The sequence below is a fragment of the Capricornis sumatraensis genome, chromosome 20 (assembly GCF_032405125.1).
Source record: "Capricornis sumatraensis isolate serow.1 chromosome 20, serow.2, whole genome shotgun sequence".
In the NCBI taxonomy this organism is placed as follows: Eukaryota; Metazoa; Chordata; class Mammalia; order Artiodactyla; family Bovidae; genus Capricornis; species Capricornis sumatraensis.
The window spans coordinates 48735492-48760858 of record NC_091088.1 but is presented as its reverse complement, the minus strand read 5'-3'; the positions used below and the strand labels follow the sequence as shown (position 1 = coordinate 48760858).

The 25367-nt window shown below is 40.9% G+C and overlaps 1 protein-coding gene across 1 annotated transcript in view; it reads right to left on the bottom strand.

Annotated features, from left to right (window-relative positions):
* Window positions 1–9619, bottom strand: part of TDRD12 (tudor domain containing 12) — a 68841-nt gene extending 59222 nt beyond the window's left edge. The window contains exons 1-2 of the mRNA XM_068993044.1: window positions 9614–9619; window positions 1457–1615 (exon numbers count right to left, since the gene is read on the bottom strand). Of these exons, the coding sequence (XP_068849145.1) occupies window positions 1457–1615; window positions 9614–9619 (165 nt within the window). The remainder of the gene's footprint in view (window positions 1–1456; window positions 1616–9613) is intronic.
* Window positions 9620–25367: the final 15748 nt, after the last annotated feature.

The following is a 25367-nucleotide window of genomic DNA, read 5'->3' as shown; positions in this document are numbered from 1 at the left end:
AAAATCAGGAATATAGATCAATGGAACAGGATGGAAAGTTCAGATACAAACCCATGCAGCTAGTCACCTAATCCATGACAAAGGAAATAAGATTATACAATGGAGGAAAGACAGTCTCTTCAATAAGTGGTGCTGGCCAAACTGGACAGCTACACGTAAAAGAATGAAATTAAAACACTCCCTAATACCACACACAAAAACAAACTCAAAATGGATTAAAGACCTAAATGTAAGACCAGATACTATAAAACTCTTAGAGGAGAACACAGGCATAATAGTCTCTGACACAGAACACAGCAAGATCTTTTTTAATACACCTCCTAGAGTAACAAAAATAAAAACAAACAAATAGACCTAGTTAAAGGTAAAAGCTTTTGCAAAGAAAAGTGAAAGTGAAAGTTGCTCACTGTGTCCGACTCTTTGCAACCCCGTTAACTATACAGTCTGTGGAATTCTCCTGGCCAGAATACTGGAGTGGGTAGCCCTTCTCTTCTCCAGGAGATCTTCCCAACCCAGGGATCAAACCCAGGTCTCCTGCATTGCAGGCGGATTCTTTACCAGCTGAGCCACAAAGGAAGCCCAAGAACACTAGAGTGAGAAGCCTATCCCTTTTCCAGCAGATCTTCCCGACCCAGGAAGTGAACCAGGGCCTCCTGCATTGCAGGCGGATTCTTTACCAACTGAGCTATGGGAAACCATAAACAAAATGAGAAGACGACCCTCAGAATTGGAGAAAATATTTGCAAACAAAGCAACCGATGAGGGATTAATCTCCAAAATATACAAACAGCTCATGCAGCTCAATATCAAAAAACAATCAATCTAATCAAAAAGTGAGCAGAAGATCTAAATAGACTTTTCCCAAAGAATATATATAGATGATTAAAAAGCACATGAAAAGATCCTCAACACCACTAATTATTAGAGAGATACAAATCAAAACTACAGTAAGATATCACCTCACCCTGGTCAGAATGGCCATCTCTGAAAAATCTAAAGATAATAAATGCTGGAAAGGGTGAGAACAGTATGGAGGCTCCCTAAAAACTAAAAATAGAGCTACCATATGATCCAGCAATCCCACTCCTGGGCTTATATCCAGAGAAAACCGTAATTTGAAAAGATACATGTACCCCAATGTTCACTGCAGCACCAGACTGGAAATTCCAAGCTGTCTCCGCTAAGTTCCCGTGATGGATCTAGAATAATCCTCTGGTTCCCAGCCCCAGGACAGTGACCCCAATGACTGGGTTTACATGACACTCCGTCTCCTGTTGCCCCACGTGAACCTAATGTAACTGCTACCTTTCGTGACTAGCCTGACTTATGCAATCAAAAGAACCTAATACAAAACAGTAATTATAAGCAAACTGAAATGCCAACTTAGCTGTCAAAACAGTCTACATTTCGCGTAGTATTTCAAGACACAGTGTTCAAAGCACATTCAGATACATACCTGCCCTTCTTCCAACTTTAGTGGTTTTATTTCTATATCTTGACACATGCTATTATAGAAGTCATTCATGGCACTATTTAGTTTTTGATAGTCAACTTCATCATCTAAAAAGGGATTACATCCTTTTATAACAACCCAGAAGCAACCTGGATCTTCAATCTGTAAAAATTTCAAAAGACAAACAAAACAATCCATCATTTAAAAGTGGAACTATAAAACCTCAACTGTTTCAAAATTAAGTCCTTTAACAAATTCTTGATGAGTACCTCTGTCTTAAATGGTTAGACAGAAGATAAAAGACCTTCAATATATATGTATATCAAATTATCACCTTGTATACCTTGAACTTATACAACATGATATGTCAACTATACTTCAATAAAATTGGGAAAAAAAGATGAAAGATGTAAACACAAAAATGTAAAACATGTAACCAATAATATGTAAGTAACTCTATTGATTTTTTGTAATTTTAAATTGTCTACTGTGATTCAAAAAGCAAAGACCAAAATCTTCGATCAGTATTTTGAAAATATTCATAATAAAATACAAAAGCAAGGTTCAAGACAATGTTTTCAGTATTCCATCTCTTTTGTAAGAAAGAGAAGAAAATATGAATGCATATACATTCTGCTCACTTTCAAAGAAACAAATGGTGGCAAATTAAAAAAAAAACAAAAACAAATTATTACCTACAGAGGAAGCCAACAATGGGGTAGAAGGGATACGAATGAAAGTCAGACTTCTCTGTTCAGAGAATAAGAATAGATATCATCTATTAGTGTCAGTAAAAAACAAGATTTTCATCATTAGATGAAAAACAAAAGAAATTGTGAGAAAAAGAAAAATAGGAGAAAATAAAATGAAATTGAAATAAAAGAAAAAGACAGTAAAGGACAGGGAAGCCTGGCATGCTGTAGTCCATGGGGTTGCAAAGAGTCAGACACAACAGAGTCAGTGAAGAACCACAAGCTTTGATTCTCTCTGACATTCATCACAGGAAAATGGAGTTTGGAGCAGGAGTCCTACCAAGTTAAGGAGGCTCAGTAAACACCTCAGGCTCCCTCACAGAACCCCTGCAGTGTTAGGCCTGAGAAATAAAGAGCATGTTTCAGGACAAAGACAACATGCTCTGTCATCAAGGGGAAAAGCAGTCAGTCAGTTCAGATGCTCAGTAGTGTCCGACTTTGTGATCCCATGGACTGCAGCACGCCAGGCTTCCCTGTCCATCACCAACTCCCAGAGCTTGCTAAACTCCTGTCCATTGGGTCAGTGATATCATCCAACCATCTCATCCTCTGTTGTCCCCTCTTCCTCCCGCCTTCAATCTTTCCCAGCATCAGGGTCTTTTGAAATGAGTCAGTTCTTCACCTCAGGTGGCCAAAGTATTGGAGTTTCAGCTTTAGCATCAGTCCTTCCAATGAATATTCAGGACTGATTTCTTTTAGGATTGACTGATTTGATGTCCCTGCAGCCCAAGGGACTCTCAAGAGTCTTCTCCAACACCACAGTTCAAAAGCATCAATTCTTCTCTAGAGTCCAACTCTAAGAAAGCCCAGCTTTCTTTAGAGTCCAACTCTTACATCCATACACAACTACTAGAAAAACCATAGCTTTGACTAGATGGACTTTTGTTGGCAAAGTAATGTCTCTGCTTCTTAATATGCTGTCTAGGTTTGTCACAGCTTTTCTTCCAAGGAGCAAGTGTCTTTTAATTTCATGGCTACAGTCACCATCTGCAATGATTTTGGAGCCCAAGAAAATAATGTCTGTCACTGTTTTCATTGTTTCCCCATCTATTTCCCATGAAGTGATGGGACCAGATGCCATGACCTTAGTTTTTCGAATGCTGAGTTTTAAGCCAGCTTTTTCACTCTCCTCTTTGTCTTTCATCAAGAGACTCTTTAGTCCTCTTCGCTTTCTGCCATAAGGGTGGTGTCATCTGCATATCTGAGGTTATGGATATTTCTCCCGGCAATCTTGATTCCAGCTTGAGCTTTAGGCAGCCCAGCATTTTGCATGACGTACTCTGCATATAAATTAAATAAGCAGGATGACAATATACAGCCTTGATATATTCCTTTCCCAGTTTTGAACCAATTGCTTCTTGACCTGCATACAGGTTTCTCTGGAGGCAGGTAAGGCGGTCTGATATTCCCATCTCTTAAAGAATTTTCCAAAGTTTGTTGTGATCCACACAGTCAGAGGCTTTTAGTGTAGTCAATGGAGAAGTAGATGTTTTTCTGTAATTCTCTTGCTTTTACTATGATCCAACAGATGTTGGCAATTTGATCTCTGGTTCCTCTGCCTTTTCTGAATCCAGCTTGAACACGTGGAAGTTCTTGGTTCATGTACTGCTGAAGTTTGGCTTGGAGAATTTTGAGCATTATTTTGCTAGCGTGTGAGATGAGTGCAACTGCATGGTAGTTTGAACGTTCTCTGGCATTGCCTTTCTTCAGGACTGGAATGAAAAAACTGACCTTTTCCAGTCCTGTGGCCACCGCTGTGTTTTCCAAATTAGCTGAGGTATTGAGTGCAGCACTTTGACAGCATCATCTTTTAGGATTTGAAATAGCTCAACTTGAATTCCATCACCTAGCTTTGTTTGCAGTGATGCTTCCTAAGGCCCACTTGACTTCAGACTCCAGGATGTCTGGCTCTAGCTGAGTGATCACACCATCATGGTTACCTGGGTCATTAAGATATTTTTGGTATAGTTCTGTGTACTCTTGCCACCTCTTCTTTTTTTTTTTTAGTGTTAATTTATTGTTGAAAATATATCTAAAGACACATTTTTTCTTTCAGTTTATTAATTCATGCAAAAAGTATTTATTGACTCCTGCCCCCTCAACCCCTTGGTTGAAAGGCGCAGTTTTAAGCAAGATAAACATGATCTTTGTCCTCTTACAAATAAGACTTAGAGACTGACTTTTATAAAATAATTACACTTGCCACCTCTTCTTAATATCTTCTGCTTCTATTAGGTCCATACTGTTTCTGTCCTTTATTATGCCCATCTTTGCATGAAATGTTCCCTTGATATCTCTAATTTTCTTGAAGAGATTTCTAGTCTTTCCCATTCTACTGTTTTCCTCTATTCCTTTGCATTGATTATTTAGGAAGGCTTTCTTATCTCTCCTTGCAATTCTTTGGAACTCTGCATTCAGATGGGTGTATCTTTCCTTTTCTCCTTTGCTTTTCACTTCTCTTCTTTTCTCAGCTATTTGTAAGGCCTCCTCAGACAACTATTTTGCCTTTTTGCATTTCTTTTTCTTGGGGATGGTTTTGATCACCACCCCCTGTACAACGTTACAAACCTCCATCCATAGTTCTTCAGGTGCTCTGTTAGATCTAATTCCTTGAATCTATTTGTCACATCCACTGTATAATCGTAAATGATTTGATTAAGGTCCTACCTGAATGGCCTAGTGGTTTTCCCTACCTTCTTCAGGTTAACTCTGAATTTGGCAGTAAGGAGTTCATGATCTCAGCCACAGTCAGTTCCCGGCCTTGTTTTTGCGGACTGTATAGAGCTTCTCCATCTTTAGCTGCAAAGAATATAATCAATCTGATTTCAGTATTGACCATCTGGTGACCCATGTGTAAAGTCGTCTCTTGTGCTGTTGGAAGAGGGTGTTTGCTATGACCAGGGCATAATCTTGGCAAAATTGTTAGCCTTTGCCCTGCTTCATTTTGTACCTCAAGGCCAAACTTGCCTGTTACTCTAGGTATCTCTTGATATCCTACTTTTGCATTCTAGTACCCTATGATGAAGAGGACATCTTTTTTTGGTGTTATTTCTAGAAGGTCTTGTAGGTCATCATAGAACTGTTCAACTTCAGCTTCCTTGGCATTAGTGACTGGGGCATAGACTTGGATTACTATGATATTGAGTGGTTTGCCTTGGAAACAAACAGAGGTCATTCCGTTATTTTTGAGACTGCATCCAAGCACTGCATTTTGGACTTTTCTGTTGACTATGAAGGCTCCTCCATTTCTAATAAGGGATTCTTGCCCACAGCAGTAGATATAATGGTCATATGAATTAAATTCTTCCATTCTAGTCCATTTTAGTTCGTTGATCCTAAAATGTCTATGTTCACTTTTGCCATCTTCTGTTTGACCATTTCCAACTTACCTTGGTTCACGGACCTAACATTCCAGATTCCTATGGAATATTGTTTTTTACAGCATCGGACTTTACTTCCATCACCAGTCACATTCACAACTGGGCGCTGTTTCTGCTTTGGCTCAGCCTCGTCATTCCTTCTGGAGCTGTTATTCCGCTCTTCTCCAGTAGCACATTGGGCACCTACTGACCTAGGGAGTTCATCTTTCAGTGTCATGTCTTTTTGCCTTTTCATACTGTTCATGGGGTTCTCAAGGCAAGAATACTAGAGTGGTTTACTATTCCCTTCTCCAGGGACCATGTTTTGTCAGAACCCTCCACCATGATCCATCTGTCCTGGGTGGCCCTACATGGCATGGCTCATAGTTTCACTGAGTTAGACAAGGCTGTGATCCATGTGATCAGTTTGGTTAGTTTTCCGTGACTGCGGTTTTCATTCTGTCTGCCCTCTGATGAAAGAGGATAAGAGGCTTGTGGAAGCTTTCTGACGGGAGGGACTGGCTGTGGGGGAATCTGGGTCTTGCTCTGATGGGTGGGGTCATGCTCAGTAATGCCAAAGAATGTTCAAACTACTGCACAATTGCACTCATCTCACATGCTAGCAAAGTACTTAATGCTCAAAATTGTTCAAGCCAGGCATGAACAGTACGTGAACTGTGAACTTCCAGAGTTCAAGCTTGTTTTAGAAAAGGCAGAGGAACTAGAGATCAAACTGCCAAAATCTATTGGATCATCAAAAAAGCAAGAGAGTTCTAGAAAAACATCTACTTCTGCTTTATTGACTATGCCAAAGCCTTTGACTGTGTGGATCCCACAAACCGTGGAAAATTCTTCAACAGATGGGAATACCAGACCACCTGACCTGCCTACTGAGAAATCTATACACAGGTTAGGAAGCAACAGTTAGAACTGGACATGGAACAACAGACTGGTTCCATATTGGGAATGGGGTCCGTCAAGGATGTATATTGTTACCCTGCTTATTTAACTTATGTGCAGAGTACATCATGAGAAATGCTGGGGTGGATGAAGCACAAGCTGGAATCAAGATTGCCAGGAGAAATATCAATAACCTCAGATATGCAGATAGTACCACATTTATGGCAGAAAGCAAAGAAGAACTAAAGAGCCTTTCAATGAAAGTGAAAGAGGACAGTGAAAAAGTTGGCTTAAAATCCAACATTCAGAAAAGTAAGATCATGGCATCTGGTCCCATCACTTCATGGGAAATAGATGGAGAAACAATGGAAACAGTGTCAGGCTTTATTTGTTTGGGCTCCAAAATCACTCAACATGGTGATTGCGGGCATGAAATTAAAAGATGCTTACTCCTTGGAAGGAAAGTTATGACCAACCTAGATAGCAGATTCAAAAGCAGAGACATTACTTTGCCAACAAAGGTCCGTCTAGTCAAAGCTATGGTTTTTCCAGTGGTCATGTACGGATATGAGAATTGGACTGTGAAGAAAGCTGAGCGCCAAAGAATTGATGCTTTTGAACTGTGATGCTGGAGAAGACTCTTGAGAGTTCCTAGAACTGCAAGGAGATCCAACCAGTCCATTCTAAAGGAGACCAGTCCTGGGTGTTCACTGGAAGGACTAATGCTGAGGCTGAAACTCCAATACTTTGGCCACCTGATACGAAGAGTTGACCCACTAGAAAAGACCCTGATGTTGGGAGGGATGGAGGCAGGAGGCGAAGGGGACGACAGAGGATGAGATGGCTGGATGGCATCACTGGCTTGATGGCCATGAGTTTGGGTGAACTCTGGGAGTTGGTGATGGACAGGGAGGCCTGGTATGCTGTGAATCATGGGGTTGCAAAGAGTTGGACACGACTGAGCGACTGAACGGAACTGAAAGTCTTGTTGCGCCTCGTCCTTTGCCCTTGGAAGTGGGTATCTTTTTTTGGTGGGATCCAACATTCTCCTGTTGATGGTTGTTCAGCAGTGAGTTCCAATTTTGGAGTTCTCACAAGAGGAGGTGACAGCATGTCCTTCTACTCCGCCATCTTAAGCTCATCTTAAGAGGTCTCCAAAGTGCTATAAACCAAGCCTCTCAAAGCGAAGACTGATTATACAGCAGCTCCCTATCACAACCCCCAGTGTGGCATGAACAACATTAGACAAGCAAAGAAATGAGCATGTGCTGCAAGGCCAAGCAAACAGCAGCCAACAGAAACTGAACCCAAGACTGCCCAGATGGCAAAGTGAACAGCATGCACGTGTGCTAAGTCTCTTCAGTCGTGTCTGACTCTCTGCACCCTATGGGCTGTGGCCCTCTAGGCTCCTCTGTCCATGGGATTCTCCAGGCAAGAATATTGGAGTTGACTGCCATGCCCTCCTCTAGAGGATCTTTCCAGCCCAGAGATTGAACCCACGTCTCTTACATCTCCTGCTTTGGTAGGTTGGTTCTTTACCATTAGTGCCACCTAGGAAGCCCCTGAAGTTGTATAGGCAAGGACTTAAAAGCAGCTACTATAATACCATGTTCAAAGACTTAAAAGACAAGACTGCTGTAGAGGGTTTTTTTTTTATTTAAAGAAGAATCTCACAAAAGAAAACTTTAAAAAAAAATTAAAGAAACCTTTGGAAAACAGCAATTCTAGAACTGAAAATTCAAACAAAACAAAAATGTATTAGTGATGTGTTTACCATGCCTACTCAGTAACACTGTGCTGGAAGTCCTACTTATACAGTGAGACAAGAAAAAGACGTGGGCTTCCCTGGTGGCTCAGTGGTGAAGAATTCACCTGCCAGTGCAGATGACATGGGTTTGATCCCTGATCCGGGAGGATCCCACACCCCGTGGAACAACTAAGCTCATTACCACAGCAACTGAGCCCAGGCACTCTACAGTCCATGGTCCTCAACAAAAGAAGCCACCACATCCCAACTAGAGGAGCCCCTGCTCGCCGCAGCTAGAGCAAAGCCCGTGCAGCAGTGGAGAGGCAGGACAGCTAAAAATAAGTAATTACAAAATAAACATTGTTAGGAAAGTCAGAAAGAAGAAAGACAAGTGTCTCTATTCACAATAAGAATACATATGGAGAAAATTCTATGGAGCCTACGAGAAATATACTAGAACTAATAAGTGACTTTAACAAGGTTTCAAGGTACAAGGTCATATAATAAATGCAACTGTATGTCTACATTAAAAACTGGAAATTTAAATATTAAAAACAGTGCCATTTGCAACAGCACCAAAAAGCAGGAATTACCTAGAAAGAAATCTAACAAAATTTGTATGCTAAAAGTTACAAAACACTGATGACATAAATCAAAGAAGGCCTGTAATGCAGATATACTGTATTCGTGGAATGTTAAGATTCTGATTTCCCCTCAAAATGAGTTAAGAAATCAACGAACTATTTCTGAAATTCTTATTGAAAGGCCAGTGGAACTAGAACAGTGCCTATAATTCTGAAAAAGAACAACACAATTGGAACACTCACACTATCTGATTTTGAGGCTTAATATAAAGCTGCAGCAATCAGAACTGTGTGGTACTGGAGAATTCACAAATATATAAATCAACAGAACAGAAACAGAATCACACATATGTGCTCAACTGATTTTCAAAAATGGCACAAAGGCAATTCAATGGAAGAAGGATAGCTTTTCTCAACAAATGATGCTGAAAAAATTAGATATATATGCAAAAAAAATGAACCTTGATCCATTCCTCATAACGAATATAAAAATTAACTCTGAGGGATCATTTATCTAAATGTAAAACTTAAGACTATAAATTTTTTTTGAGGAAAATATAGGGTGAAATCTTTGTGACTGTGGGTTAGGCAAAGATTTCTTAGATAAAACACCAAAAGTATAATTTGTATAAGCAAAAATTGATAAACTAGACTTAATCCGAATTTAAACCTTCTTTTAAATTTAAAGCTCTTTGAAAGACATTGTTAGAGGAATAAAGAGATAAGCCACAAACTGGGGCAATATTTACAAGTCACATATCCAAAGAACTTTATCCAGAATACGTAAAGAACTCTTTAAAGTCAATGAGAAAACAAACCGCCATGTCAGAATGGGCAGATCTGAACAGATACTTGACCAAAAAAGACAGATGCATGGGAAAAACAAGCACATGGAAACATGATTTAGAAACAACTCAAGTAGCCTTCAACTGGTGATTATATAAACAGTCACATCCATACAATAGAATACTACTCAACCCTAAAAAGTGCCACAAGGTAGATAAGCCTCTAATGCCTTATGGTAAGTCAAAGCAGCCGAACTCAAAGGTTACATACCACTGTGATTCCATGTGCACAATCTCATTTTTACGACATTCTGAAAAAGGCAAAATTAACAAGGACAGAAGACAGATCAGTGGTTGCCAAGGACGAGAGGTGGGGAAAAGGAACGATACAAAGGAGCACAAGACAATTTCAGCGTGAGAAGAACCTGTTCCGTATGTTGGTCATGGCGGTGACTACATGACTATGCACTTTTCAAAATATCACAGAATCCTACATTAAAAATAGTAAAACATTTTATGAGTAAAAAAGATACAAGGCAAATATGGCAAAATGTTAAAATGTGGCAAAGCTAGGTGGCAGATGTCCAGGTGTTTATAATAGTTTCTATGCTTTTTTATATGTCTAAAGTATTTCCTGATAAAAGTTACATTTTTAAATTATTTTTAGTGAAAAGCAACGATTTTTTAATGATAAAAAAGAACTTCTTATCCTCTGATGTGGCATCACCTATGCAGTATTTTTTACTAAAAAAAGTCCAGCCTGAACACCATCATGAGGAAGCTGACAAATTCAACTTGAAGGCTATTTTGCAAAGCCTAGCAGGAGTAACTCTGTAAGTTTCAATGACATAAAAGGTACAAAAAAGCCAGAGAACTCTAACCCTAAATAAAGGAGACTAAAAGGTCATGGCAACTAAATGTAACGTATAATTTTTTATTGGATCCTGGATCAGAGAAAACAAGTTATAAAATATATTACCTGAGAAATTTGAGTATGGACTTTGTATTAGGCAGTACTGTTGTATCAACATTACATTTCTCAAGTGTGATAATTATACTATGGTTATGTAAGAGAAACTCTTCTGTTTTTAAGAAACACATGCGTAAGTATTTAGAGTTCACAACTAATTCTCAAATGGTTCAACAAAAGAAGTCAACAATTCTATAAAATAAAGAAATATGGGCTTCCCCATTGGCTCAGTGGTAAAGCCTGCAAAACAGGAGTCGCAGGAGATGTGAGCTTGATCCCTGGGTGGGAAAGATCCTCTGGAGCAGGACATGACAACCCACTCCAGTATTCTTGCCCGGAGAATCCCATGGACAGAGGAGGCTGGTGGGCTAGAGTCCCTAGGGTCACAAAGAGTCAGACATAACTGAAGTGACTTAGCATGCATAAAGAAATGTGCAAATATGTGTAAAAATGTAAACAAAAAATCTGCAAACTAATAAAATACTATAAACTAAAAAAAATCTGCTGCTAGAACCTAAAAAATGTACAAAGGGTCAGTTTTACCAGCCAGAACAACTGCATCAAACTGCAACTTTTTCCCTGTGCTTACTTTTTGGGCTGGGCTCACAATTCCCCCCACCCGCAACTCTTTTTTTAATGAATTAATTTATTTTAATTGGAGGCTAATTATTTTACAATATTGTAGTGGTTTTTGCCATACATTGACATGAATCAGCCATGGGTTTACATGTGTTCCCCATCCTGAACCCCCCTCCCACCTCCCTCCCCATCCCATCCCTCAGGGTCATCCCATCACTCAGGGTCATCCCATCCACCTCTTACACCAAGGTCAAGGCCTCCTGCTTCCCGCCAGTGCCATTGGCAAAGCTGCCCAAACTCAGTCATCACCTTACACATTTTTTTTCCCTTGCATGTCTACATAATTTCCATTAGATAAATCCTGACCCAGGTACTGAACCCACGTCTCCCACATTGCAGGCAGATTCTTTACCATTTGAGGCACCAGGGAAGTCCTTCAAAAAATATTATCTATGTAAAATTTTGGTCCACTTTCTTCTCCTTACCTCTACCATTCAAACTTGAATACTTTGCTTTTACTCAAGTAAAAGTAGAATTAGCTATCCGGCATGAGAAATACCTCACACCATTAAATTAATATGATTTAATTTAATTAAAGTGTGTTATTATTTCTCAGGAATAGTAACTTATCTTTCCTACCCGTCGTTTTCCTTTGCCTTCATTTATCTGAGTAACTATGCAATGAGTGTCTTTTCCCACATTCAGTAACAGGAGTGGGTTAAGCGTAATTTAGAACATCAGTAACTGGACTCATCATATACAGCAGTTGCATAATAACTTCAGATGTTTCGGTCAAGTTCACTTTTCAACATCAGTTATAAAAATTAAGATGTTAATTTTAAAACATCATAAAAATGCCAGACTACATGGCACTTGGTCCACTTTTGGTCATGCTGTCGTGAGAAGTCCCTGGACAGCTATTGCTTCAATCTCAATCCAGCCTCCAGTGGGCAAAGCAAGCCCCTGGTAAGCAGCTCCAGTAGGAAAACTACTCTTGACATTGTTTGTGGATTTCACTGACAGTACTTAAGTCATACATCAGCCAGCAGAAGAGTTGTTTCTATCACCTTAGTGAGGTCACAGCCTGCAGCTTTCAGAGTCCCCTGTCCAACGGGGATGGGGGCCCGCCGGAGGGGGGAGAGGAACAGGTCTACACACTGCGGACGCGGGGCAGAGGGGACGGTGGCTTACCCTGCGCCGATCCCGGACCGGGTGAGTGGGAGAAGGTGTCAGACTCCGTCCCTCCCCCCCGAGGTTCTGAATACAAGACACCTAGTTCAATCTGAATTTCGGAGAAACAACGAATAACTTTATTAAGTACGTCCCAAATATTGCATGGAGCACCCTTGAACGAAAATTTCTCGTTGTTAATCTGAAATTAAGGGTCCAGGAGGAGCCCCTCCGGAAGGGTCCCCACGGGGCGGCCCCTGCACGGGAGCGGGTGAACGGCCGGGCCCGGGGCTTCGCGCTCGCTCACCTTAAGCACCAGGACCTGGAGCATCTTCCCCGCGCCTCGCCGGCCGCCCGGCGGACTCGCCCTGGAGAAACGGGCACCGCCGCGGCCTCGCCCCAGTCCTCCTCTCCTTGTCGCTACTCCCTCGCCACGAGCTCTGGAAGCGAAAACCTGCACGGCTGGGGTCCGAGGTGGGCCGCGCCTCCTCCCAGGTCAGCGCCGCGGAGTCCGCGAGCCAAGCTCCGGCCACGCACCGCCGCGAACAGCGGGCGACACGCCGCGCTCCCACCCGGACGCCGCCGGGGGCGCGCTCCGGCGCCCGCACCGCCCCGAGCCGCCCAACCCCAGACCGCTGAACCCCCGAGACTTCCAAAAACCACACGGCCGCCAACGGCCGGACAACCGCCGCCGCCCTGCGGACGGCGTCCTGGAGGCGGGGGCAGTGGGGGCTGGGGGGTCGGGGGCGGAGCTGCGGGGGTCACGTGGCTGGTTCCCGGGTCCACGCGAGCTTCCGGAGACCCCGCGAGCGCGCGAGTGCGCGTGGCGCGGCGTGGCCGCCTAGAAAGCCCTTGTCCTCCGACTCCCACTTTGCCCAGAGTCCATCTCATGGCCTTGAGGATTAGGAAGAGTCCTTGAGCACACACCCCCGCCCCAAATCCCCCAGCCCACCCCCGTTCCCTCCCCACCCCGCCTCCCGCCGTCCTGGTCTCCTGACCACATCCTCTCCGACCTCCACCTTCTGGTATGGCTCCTAGTCCCCACTTTCCTCCCACCTGACCCTCACTTGGAAGTCCTCCCCACGTGTCTTGGACACTCGTGATCACCGCAGATCACGGACTGGGGTGTCATGGACCAAGTTTCGGCCCGGATGTGTAATTTTTTGTCGTTGAAGCGCCGTAGGGTTCTTTTAAGTTTTCAACGTTTGGAAACCTCTGGTTTCTCACTTGAAACTTGGGATTCCGTGGTTCTCAGAATTAGATGAAGTCACCCTGTGTGAGGGGCTTCCCTGATAGCTCAGCTGGTAAAGAATCTGCCTCCCTTGGGAGACCTGGGTCCAGTCCCTGGGTTGGGAAGATCCCCTGGAGAAGGGAACTGGCTACCCACTCCAGTATTCTGGCCTGGAGTATTCCATCGACTGTCTAGTCCATGAAGTCAAAGAGTCGGACACGACTGAGCAACTTTCACTTCACTTTCACCCTGTGTGAAACAAAGGACACCCAAGAAGCACTCAAGGAAGATTAACTTTTATTACTATCTCAGGGATCTGTCTCCAAGGCTTTAGTAAGCCAACAAACTGGAAAGTAAAAGAATATTACTTAAATATCGAAGGAACGACAGCTTTTTAAAAGGGAGGGGGTGTTGGGTCCTAGGTGATTTTACAGGTGAATTCTTTAATATTTCAGTTGCGGAAAAAAACAATTTCTTAAGCTCGTGTCAACAAGAGGGCAAAAGATGCACCAGTTTGGAGAGAACAGGGTTATATATCTGGGAAACAGAACACTCAATAAGCTTTCAAGTTTATTTATTCTACCGTGGACCATTTTAAAAGGTTGTTGTTTTTTTTTTAACTTTTTACAATATTGCCTCTGTTTTAGCTTTTGGTTGACTTGGGCTGGATTCATGTGGGATCTTAGTTCCTTGATGAGGGATTAGAAACTGCACCCCTTGCCTTGAAAGGCAAAGTCCTCCAGGGAAGTCCCAAGCTTCCAGTTTTAAATACAAGCTTGAGTTTACAAGTCAAGCAAAGATGCACTTAAAGCCTCAAGCAGGAGAGCTGGAGAGGAGCCCTGTGCCTGTGGCCGCCAACCAGGAGGAAAACACAACAGGAAGTACATGAAGTTCACCTGTTGCTGAATTGGGCTAACCAGGCCCCACCCCCCAATCAGGCGCCTGTCAGCACCAGAGCACCTGAAAGCTCCAGACTTTGTCAAAAAAAGACGGGAAATGGCCAGGTCTGTTTCATTTATTTTTCTACATTAACTTTTTTCCTTAAAAAAATTTTTTTTTTACTTTACAGTATTGTATTGGTTTTGCCATACATTGACATGAACCAGCCATGGGTGTACATGTGTTCTCCATCCTGAACCCCCCTCCCACCAACCTCCCCATCTCATCCCTCTGGGTCATCCCAGTGCACCAGCCCTGAGCACCCTGTCTCATGCATCGAACCTGGACTGGCAATTCATTTCACATGTGATAATTTACATGTTTCAATACCATTCTCCCATATCATCCTGCCCTTGCCCTCTCCGAGTCCAAAAGACTGTTCTATACATCTGTGTCTCTTTTGCTGTCTTGCATACAGGGTTATCGTTACCATCTTTATAAATTCCATATATATGCATTAATATACTGTATTGGTGTTTTTCTCTCTGGCTTACTTCACTCTGTATAATAGGCTCCAGTTTCATCCACCTCATTAGAACTGATTCAAATGTATTCTTTTTAATGGCTGAGTAATACTCCATTGTGTATATGTACCACAGCTTTCTTATCTGTCTGCTGATGGACATCTAGGTTGCTTCCATGTCCTGGCTACTATAAACAGTGCTGCGATGGACATTGGGGTACATGTGTCTCTTTCAATTCTGGTTTCCTTGGTGTGTATGCCCAGCAGTGGGATTGCTGGGTTATACGGCAGTTCTATTTCCAGTTTTTTAAGGACTCTCTACACTGTGGTCCATAGTGGCTGTGCTAGTTTACATTCCCACCAACAGTGTAAGAGGGTGTTTTTAAATAGGAAGTCCCAGAGGCAGTTCTCAATCCCCCAAGTAGATACAGAGTACAGCCAGTTGACACTTTTTTACTTTTTGAGACAGGCCTGGGACTCTTCGCTGCAGTGCTGCAAAGCTTGCATCTGAACACACCTCCCCACCAGCTAAAAAATACAAAGAAATTATATGGGACTAAAAATAACTGTGTGCAGTTGGGGCAAATTCTGGACCCAAATGATACAGAGACAAAAAAACCAACTGTCATTTCTGAAGAGCTAGGAGCAAAAACCTGGGTGTCTGAGCAAAAGCAGACCACTGCGATGCCACCTGCACTGAGCATCACAGAGAGGTGGGCAAACCGCCTAAGCCACCCCCTAGCCTGACCCCAAATAAGAAACGAGATCACCGCCTCACACATACTCAGGGGTATGGGGGCCCCATTAAAGCCCTGCTTGAATTTATCTGCCCTCTCTCGTCAATTTCTATTGATTGGGGAAGGCCAAGAACCCTGGTGGGTATCACTGATTAGATACCCTGCTACTATATGGTGTTTCGCAAACTTTTCATGGCATGGCTCACAGAAACAAAAATATTTATCAGTCTGGGCTGAAGCATCAAGACTGCTGCAGTGGGAACTCATTGTGTGGGGCTTCAGCCACACAGGCCTCTGGAGGCTGAAAGGTGTCAGTATCTGTACCTGCCTCCCCTTTCTGCAGCTAATGGGAAGCACTTTTAGAGTCATGGAAAGATAAGATGAATACAAAAAGATTTTAGGTCGGTGCATTTTTATAAAGTGGTTAAATTCTGGTATCAAAACCTGACCAAGATAACCCAACTCTAGACTAATGAAGGTACTGAAATCCCAATAAAATGCTACCAGTAAAACCTAAGACCCCAAAAAAAAAATTAGGAATGCAGGAAGGTTTAATATTGGTCAGTCACAAACATGGCTAGCTCATGGCCCAGCAAGCAACCAAAAGGTGTCATGAACTGATGGGCTCTCGCAGGCACCATGGGGTGATGATGGGACTCCCCATCATGGGAATGATACTCTGGTTCTGCAAACGGCTTCATGGAGAGTGAGCTGTTCTTAGACTTTTTTGCTCCCCAGCCCCAAGAGAAGGGAGAAAAGGAGAGAAGACAAAGCATTAGGAATGGCAGGGGGGAGTCTGAGTTAGCAGGACCTGTAGTCATGCTAGACCAGTCTCTTCTGCCGGTGTGCTCATGGTGGGTTGAGAGGTATCGGGAGAAGCTGATCTAAGCTTTCCAGTACTGACATAATTCTAAAAAATGGGCATGAAGGGGACATTCTTTCCTCCCCTCCCTGGCACATCCCTCCCCTACCAAATGTAGTTCAAATGATCTTACCTTTGAATCATCAGTTCTCATACGCAGTGTGTACTTTCCCAGTTTTAAAATATTCTTGTTTTAAAAGGGATGAAAAACAAGTTTGGCCTTAAAAGCTGGCTTCATTACTCTGTCACCTGATTTGGAACTTCTAAAATTCTTTTATTTTGCATTAGTCGAGAGGAAGTGAACGTTGACATTATGGCATTCAACCCAAAAGCAGAAGCCTGGTACCTGTCCAGGGTTTTTCCCCAGACACCTCACTTATCTTTGATGGACTTGCTCGGTCCATCAGAAAAGGTCTTCTTCATGGTTCCCACTAATATTATACATCTGTCAGATTACCCTTGTTTCTAATATAGCTTTTCCATAGCTCAACATTGTGTTACTCACTGAAAGATTCTCATATTTCCATTTCTAACTGTACACAGAAACTAAAATTAACTTTTATTGCTTCCTGAATAATTTTATTGCTTCCTGATGAATTTCATTTCATCTGATTAGTACTCTCTGAGCTCTCGCTTTGTTTCTCTTTTTATTTTTAGTCCTCATGCAGGACTGTTTTTAAGCAACTTATAATTAGGTTTAATTTTTTTCAGTTTTAATTGAGATGTAATTGACTAATAACATTATATAAACTTGAAGTGTGCAACATAATGGTTTGATATCTGTATATATTGTAAAATGATTACCATGTATGTTTAGTTAATATCCATCAGTTATATAACATAGTTAAAAAAAGTTTTTCCCCTAGAGACAAAAACTTACTATCTACTCCTTTCTTTTAAAAAAGATGTTTATTTGGCTGTACCAGGTCTTAGTTGCAACACTCAGGATCTTCGATCTTCTTTGCAGTGTGCAGGATCATTAGTTATAGCACGTGGGATCTAGTACCACAACCAGGGATTGAACATACGCCTCTTGCATTGGGAGTATGGACACTGGACCACCAAGGACACCCCTACTCTTTTTTTTTTTTGTAAGTTTAAAAAGATTTATTTCAATTGTTTGTATTCTAATTTTATTAGTATTTTGTTTTTCAACCTTTGAATTTTAAACACTTTTAGCTTTCTGACCTCTAAAAAATTTTTGAAGTAGATCTGACTTATAATGTGTTAATTTCTGCTGTACAGCAAAGTGATTCCGTTAGAAATAGGTATTTTTTCATATTCTTTCCCATTATGGTTTAATCATAGTATATTGAATATAGTTCCCTGTGCTATATACAGTAGGACCTTGTTTATTCTATATATAATAGTTTGCATCTGCTAATCCCAAGGTCCCAATCTTTCCCTCCCTGACCCCTTGACAACCACAAGTCTGTTCTCTTTATCTGTTATCATACACTCTTTTTAAAATATATATATATATTTATTTTGCAGTACCAGGTCTTAGTTGCAGCACTCAGGATCTTCAGTTCTCACTGTGGCATGCAGGATCATTTAGTTGTGGCATGCAAACTCTTAGTTGCAGGATGAGGGATCTCGTTCCCTGAGCAGGGATTGAACCAGGGCCCCCTGCATTGGGAGCGCAGACTCTTAGCCACTGGACCACTTGGAAATTCCACCATCTGCTCTTTTAGAAACTTTGAAATATACAATACAGTATTGTTAACTGTGCTCATCATGTTGTATATTATAGCCCTAAAACTTATCTTATAACTGGAAGATTGTTCCTGTGACCACTTTCACATTTCCCCACCTTTGGTAACAACAAATCTGATCACTTTCTATGAGATTTTTTAGATTCCACATATAAGTGAGATAGTGTAGCATTTGTCTTTCACTGACATGTCACTCAACATAATGTCCTAAAAGTCCATCCATGTTGTCACAAGTGCCAGGATTTCCTTCTTTCTATGACTACATAGTATTCCATCATATATATATATATATTCAACATGTATCTATCCATTCATCCATTGTTATCCCTTCATTCCTTGTCGATGGACACAGGTTCTATCCATGTCCTGGTTACTGTAAATAGTGCTGCAATAACATTGGCATGCTGATATCTCTTCAGGATAATTATATAAATGCTTTCAGTTATATGTGTGTGTGTATATATATTATGACAGTTCTATTTTTAACTTTTTGAGGCACCTCCATACTGTTTTGCATTCCCCACTAACAGTGCACAGGGCTTCCCTTTTCTCCACAACTTTGCCAAAACTTATCTCTTGTCTCTTTGATGACAACCATTCCAATAGGTGTGAACTGTTGGTATCTCACTGTGGTTTCGGTGTGCATTTCTCTAATAATTAGTGATGTTTAGTACCTTATCATGTATTTATTGGCCATCTGAATACCTTCTTTGGAAAAGTATTCAGGCCCTTTGCCCTTTTTTTTTTTTTTAACTTTTATTTGCATTTATTTTTTGCGGCATTTATTCCCGGGCCATGAGGTTTTGTTTCTTCAGTTTCTTCTGGGATCTCTTTTTCTTCTGCGCAACCTCCTCTTCTGGTTTAGGAATAATCTGTTCTTTTTCATCTCATCTCAATGTGGCAGGGAGAGCTCATGTAGGGGTTGGTCCAACCGTGAGCTGTTAAGTCCTGTGCCGCATCTTGGGGGCTTTGTTCACTTGGATGTGCTCACTGACCACAGAATCTACATCTAAGCCCTTAAATTTGGCATTACACTCTTCATTTTTGAGCATGTGCAGTAAAAACTCAGCACTCTTTTTGGGCCACCAACCCTGCATCCAGCCCCACTGTTTGGCCTGCACACCTACCAACGCCACCGTTGTAACGATGCAGTGACACCCTTCAGATACTTGGTGACTTTTTGGATATGCATACCCTTTATGGCCTGGGCAGTTTCATGAATGTTCTTAAAGTGAATATGAAGATTTGAACCTCTTGATTTGCATGATTTTGTGGAGTTTTCTGGGTGGAGTGAATAGTGCACTATTTTTAGAGGTGATCTCAGGCCGCTTATCGGAAAAGCCCATTTTTAAAACTGGATTGAATTTTTACTATTCAGTTCCTTACATATTACGGAATATTAACCCCTTTATCAGATGTGTGGTTTCCAAATAATTTCTCCTATTCAGCTGGTTGCCCTTTCACTCTGCTGATCATTTATTTTGCTGTGCAGAAGGTTTTTAGTTTGATGGAGTCCCACTTATTTTTAATTTTGTTGCATGTGCTTTAGGTTGTCATATTAAAAAATTATTGACAAGACCCATGTCAATAAATTTTCCCCTATTTTTGTGGTTTCAGGTCTTAACATTTAAGTCTTTAATTCACTTTGAATTGATTTTGTGAGTGGTATAAGATGGGGGTCTAGTTTCATTCTTTGGGCTCTTGATTCTATTCCATTGGTCTATGTGTCTGTTCTTGTGCCAGTAATATACTGTTTTGATAGCTTTGAAATAACGCTTGAAGTCAGGAAGTGTGCTGCTTCCAGCTTTGTTCTTCTTTCTTAGAATTGCTTTGGCTATTCAAGGTCTTTTGTGGTTCTACGTGAATTTTAGGGTTTTTTGTTCTATTTCTATTAAAAAACAAAAAAAGGGACGGACTAATTTTGGTAGGGATTGACTGAAGCTACAAATGGCTTTCAGTTGTTGTTCAGTTGTTGAGTAATGTCCTACTCTTTGCAACCCCATGGACTGCAGCATGTCAGGCTCCTCTGTCCTCCACGATTTTCTGGAGTTTGCTCAAATTCATGTCCACTGAGCCAGTGATGCTAACTAATCGTCTCATCCTCTGCTGCCCTCTTCTCCTTTTGACTTCAATCTTCCCTAGCATCAGGGTCTCTTCCAGTGAGTGGGCTCTTCGCATCAAGTGGCCAAAGTATTGGAGCTTCAGCTTCAGCAACAGTCCTTCCAATGAATACTCAGGACTGATTTCCTTTAGGATTGATTGATATCTCCTTGCAGTCCAAGGGACTCTCAAGAGTCTTCTACAGCACCACAATTCAAAAGCATCATTCTTCAGTGCTCAGCCTTCTTTATGGTCCAACGCTCACATCCATTCGTGATTACTGGAAAAAACCACAGCTTTGACTACACAAACCTTTGTGGGAGATAGTGAAGGACAGGGAAGCCTTGCGTGCTGCAGTCCACAGTGTTTCAAAGAGTTGGACACAAACATTTGTCAGCAAAGGGATGTCTCTGCTTTTTAATATGCTGTCTAGGTTTGTCATAACTTTCCTTCCAAGGAGCAAGTGTCTTTGAATTCCATGGCTGCAGTCATGAAATTTGGAATGACTTTGGTGTCCAAGAAAATAAAATCTGTCACTGCTTCCACTTTTTCCCCATCTATTTGCTATGAAGTGATGGGATCAATGCCATGATCTTAGTTTTTTGGGTGTTGAGTTTCAAACCAGCTTTTTCACTCTCTTCTTTCACCCTTATCAAGAGGCTCTTTAAGTGAAGTGGCTTTGAGTAGCATGGACATTTTAACAATATCAAATTTTCCAATCCATGAACATGGGCTATCTATCCAATTTTTTGTATCTTCAATTTCCTTGATCAATGGCTCAGTTTTCAGAGTAGAGATTTTTCACCTCCTCGGTTAAATCGTGTTGTTGTTCAGTAGTTCAGTCGTGTCCAACTCTTTGCAACCCCATGGACTGCAGCGTGCCAGCCTTCCCTGTCCTTCACTATCTCCCACAGTTTGCTCAAATTCATATCCACAGAGTCAGTGATACTATCTAACCATCTCATCCTCTACTGCCCTATTCTCTTTTTGCCTTCAATTTTCCTCAGTATCAAGGTCTTTTCCAATGAGTCAAGTCTTCACAACAGGTGGCCAAAGTTTTGGAACTTCAGCTTTAGTCCTTCCAATGAATTTTCAGGGTTGATTTCCTTTAGGATTGATTGCTTTGATCTCCTTGCAATCCAAGGGACTCTCAAGAGTCTTCTCCAGCACCACAATTCAAAAGCATCATTCTTTGGTGCTCAGCCTTCTTTATGGCCCAACTCTAACATCCAGACATGACTACTGGAAAAATAATATCTTTGACTATACAGACCTTTGTCAGTAAAGTGATGTCTCTACTTTTTAACATGCTGTCTAGGTTTGTCATAGCTTTCCTTCCAAGGAGCAAGTGTCTTTTAATTTCATGGCTGCAGTCATTGTCTGCAGTGATTTTGGAGCCCAAGAAAATAAAGTTGGTCACTGTTTCCATTGTTTCCCTATCTATTTTAAATGAAGTGATGGGACTGGATGCCATGATCTTAGTTTTTTGAATGTTCAGTTTCAAGCCAGCTTTTTCACTTTCCTCTTCCACCTTCACTAAAAGGCTCTTTAGTTCCTCTTTACTTTCTGCCATTAGAGTGATATCATCTGCATAACTGAAGTTGGTGATATTTCTCCCAACAATCTTGATTTCAGCTTATGATTCATCCAGCCTGGCATTTCGCCTGATGTACTCTGCATGTAAGTTAAATAAGCAGGGTGACTATATACAGCCTTGACATAATCCTTTCCCATTTTTGAACCAGTCAGTTGTTCCACGTCTGGTTCTAACTGCTACTTCTTGACCCACCCCCGCATACAGGTTTCTCAGGAGACAGGTAAGGTGGTCTGGTATTCCCATCTCTTGAAGAACTGTCCAGTTTGTTGTGATCCACACAATCAAAGGCTATTGTGAAATCAATGATGCAGATGTTTTTCTGGAATTCCCTTGCTTTCTCTATGATCCAACAAATGTTGGCAATTTGATCTTTTGTTCCTCTGTCTTTTCTAAACCCAGCTTGTACATCTGAAAGTTCTCAATTCACACACTGCTGAAGCCTAGCTTGAAGAATTTTGAACATAATCTCACTATCATGTGAAATAAGTTCGATTATACGGTGGTTTCTACATTCTTTTGCACTGCCCTTCTTTGAGATTGGAATGAAAACTGACCTTTTCCAGTCCTGGGTCCACTGCTGAATTTTCCAAACTTGCTGACATACTGAGTGCAGCGCTTTAACAGAATCATCTTTTAGGATTTTAAATAGCTCAGCTGGAATTCTATCACCTCCAGCTTTGTAGTAATGCTTCCTAAGGTCCACTTGACTTCACACTCCAGGATGTCTGGCTCAAGGTGAGTGACCACACCCTCATTGTTATCCTGGTCTTTAAGACCTTTTTTGTATAGTTCTTCTGTGCATTCTTGCCATCTCTTCTCAATCTCTTCTGCTTCTCTTAGGTTAAATTTAGTCCTAAGTGTTTCATTGGTTTTTGATGTTACTGTAAATAGGATTGTTTTGTTTCTTTTTCAGATAATTTATTGTTAGTGTATAGAAATTCTACTGATCTCTATATGATCTCTACTGATCTCTATATATCTCTCTATATATATCATGCAACTCTACTAAATTAGTTGATTAGATCTAACAGGTTTTTGGTGCAGTCTTTAGAATTTTTAATATATAATATCATGTCTTCTGAAAATAGAGACAATTTTACTTCTTCCTTTCCAATTCTAATGCCTTTTACTTCTTTTTCTTGCTAACTGCTTCTATACTATGTTGAACAGGAATGGTTAAGAGTGGGCACCCTCGTCTTATTCCTGATACAGGTATTAGAGGAAAAGCTTCTAACCTTTCACCACTGAGTATGATGTTGGCTGTGGGTTTGTCATTTATAACTTTTACTATGTATGTTCCTTCTATCTCTAATTTGAGTTTTTAATCATGAATGGATGTTGAATTTTGCCAAATGCTTCTTCTATACCTATCAATTTGATTTTGAACAATTCTCGCATCCCAGGGCTGAACCCTACTTGATCATGGTGTGTGATCCTTTTAATGTGCTGAATTCAGTTTGCTAATATTTTCTTTAGAATTTTTGCACCTCCAGTCATCAGAGATATTGGCCTGCAATTCTTGCAGTGTCCTTATATGGCTTTGGTATCAGGGAAATTCTGGCCTTGTGAGTTTGGGAGTGTTCCCTCCTCTTCAAATGTTGGAAGTTTGAGGATTGGCATTTATCCTTCTTTAAACGTTTGGTAAAATTCACCAGTGAAGACATCTGGACCTGGGCTTTTCTTTTTTGGGCATTCCCCCCAACCCCCACCCCTCGACTCAATCTCCTTACTCACTATTGGCCTGTTCGGATTTTCTCTCTCTCCCTGACTGTTTTGGTGGGTTCCGTATTTCTAGGACTTTATCCATGTCTTCTGGGTGGCACAGTTTTGTTGGCATATAGTTGTTCATAGTAGTTTCTTATGATCTTTTCTATTTTTGTGGTATCAGTTGCATTGTCTCCTCTTTCATTTATAATTTTATTGATTTGCCTCTTTTTTTTTTCTTGGTTAGTCTAGCTAATGGTTTTCCAATTGTTTACCTTTTCATGGGCTTCCCTTGTGGCTCAGCTGGTAAAGAATCTGCCTGCAATGGGGGAGACCTGGGTTTGATCCCTGGGTTGAAGAGATCCCCTGGAGAAGGGAAAGGCTACCCATGCCAGTATTCTGGCCTGGAGAATTCCACGGACTGTATAGTCCATGGGGTTGCAAAGAGTTGGACATGACTGAGTGACTTTCAATTCAATATCTTTTCATAAAACCAACTCTTAGTTTTGTTGGCCTTTTCTATTGTTTTCCTATCTCTACATAATTTACTTTTGCTCTAATTTCTATTATTATTTTCTTCCTTCTGCTACATTAGGGCTTTATTTAGTTTTCTTTTTCAAGTTCTTCTAGATAATTAGATTTAAAAACATTTAAGATTCCTTATCATCCAATACATTTAACCCATTTTTGCATATCAGCATGGTTGATGTTTATTTCTATGTGAATTGTCTTATTCTAAGCTTTTGTTTGATAGCCATTTCATGTTTTCTGTCTCTGCCTTAGGGGTTGTGCCTTGCTTTTAATTGATTTGAAAAGGGACCTTTAAATTCTAATAGCCATTTTTGCTTTCCAAAATATTTAAACAAGTATTATCTCAAAACTACAGCTAATGATTCCCTCCTTTCATGTTTTGTTTTTCTTATTCCTCCCATAGCCACTTCCTGTTAATGATAACATAATCTGGGATTACTGAACAAGATTTTTATGGAAAAGGGTATCTTTTTAAAATAAAGTAGGTTAAATCTTTAATTATTTTTAACATCTGCAGTGCTTTTGAGCCCTATTTAAACAGTTACACTTGCTCCTGTATTTTATTTCCATACTCACCATCAGGACTTCTACCATGCAGCTCTAATTCAAAACTTTTTATTTTGAATCATCTTTTAGTTATTTCTATCAAATCACTTCTTCAGAGCTTGGGACTCTTCAAAGCCCATATATAAACAAGGATTATTTCTGTGGCTCATACATATGGCTGATATAAAATTAGTGAACACATATGTCCTTTTCTCCTCAGCATATTATATATACTATCCAGTGTATCACATTACTGTGTGATACACACTAAGATGATTTTGTGCCTTTGTAAGTAATCTTTTCTTTCTCTCCTTGAAAATCTGTGTTCTCTGTCTTTAAAATTCAAAATGTCATCCGAGTATTGAACAATTTTTGTTATTTTTGTTTTGACCACAGTGGGATCTTTTTATCTGAAGATCAACATTTTCCTTTAGCTCAAGAAAAATTCATTCTATAAATAATGCTTGTCTTCTATTTGTTCTGGAACTTTCATCTAGACATGCCAATAATCCACATATTGGATGCCCAACCTCTTTTTTAATTTGGCGGAGCTGGGTCTTAGTTGCAGAACGCAGGATATTCAGTCTTCACTGTGGCATGAGGGATCTTCAGTTGCAGCATGCAGGATCTAGTTCCCTGACCT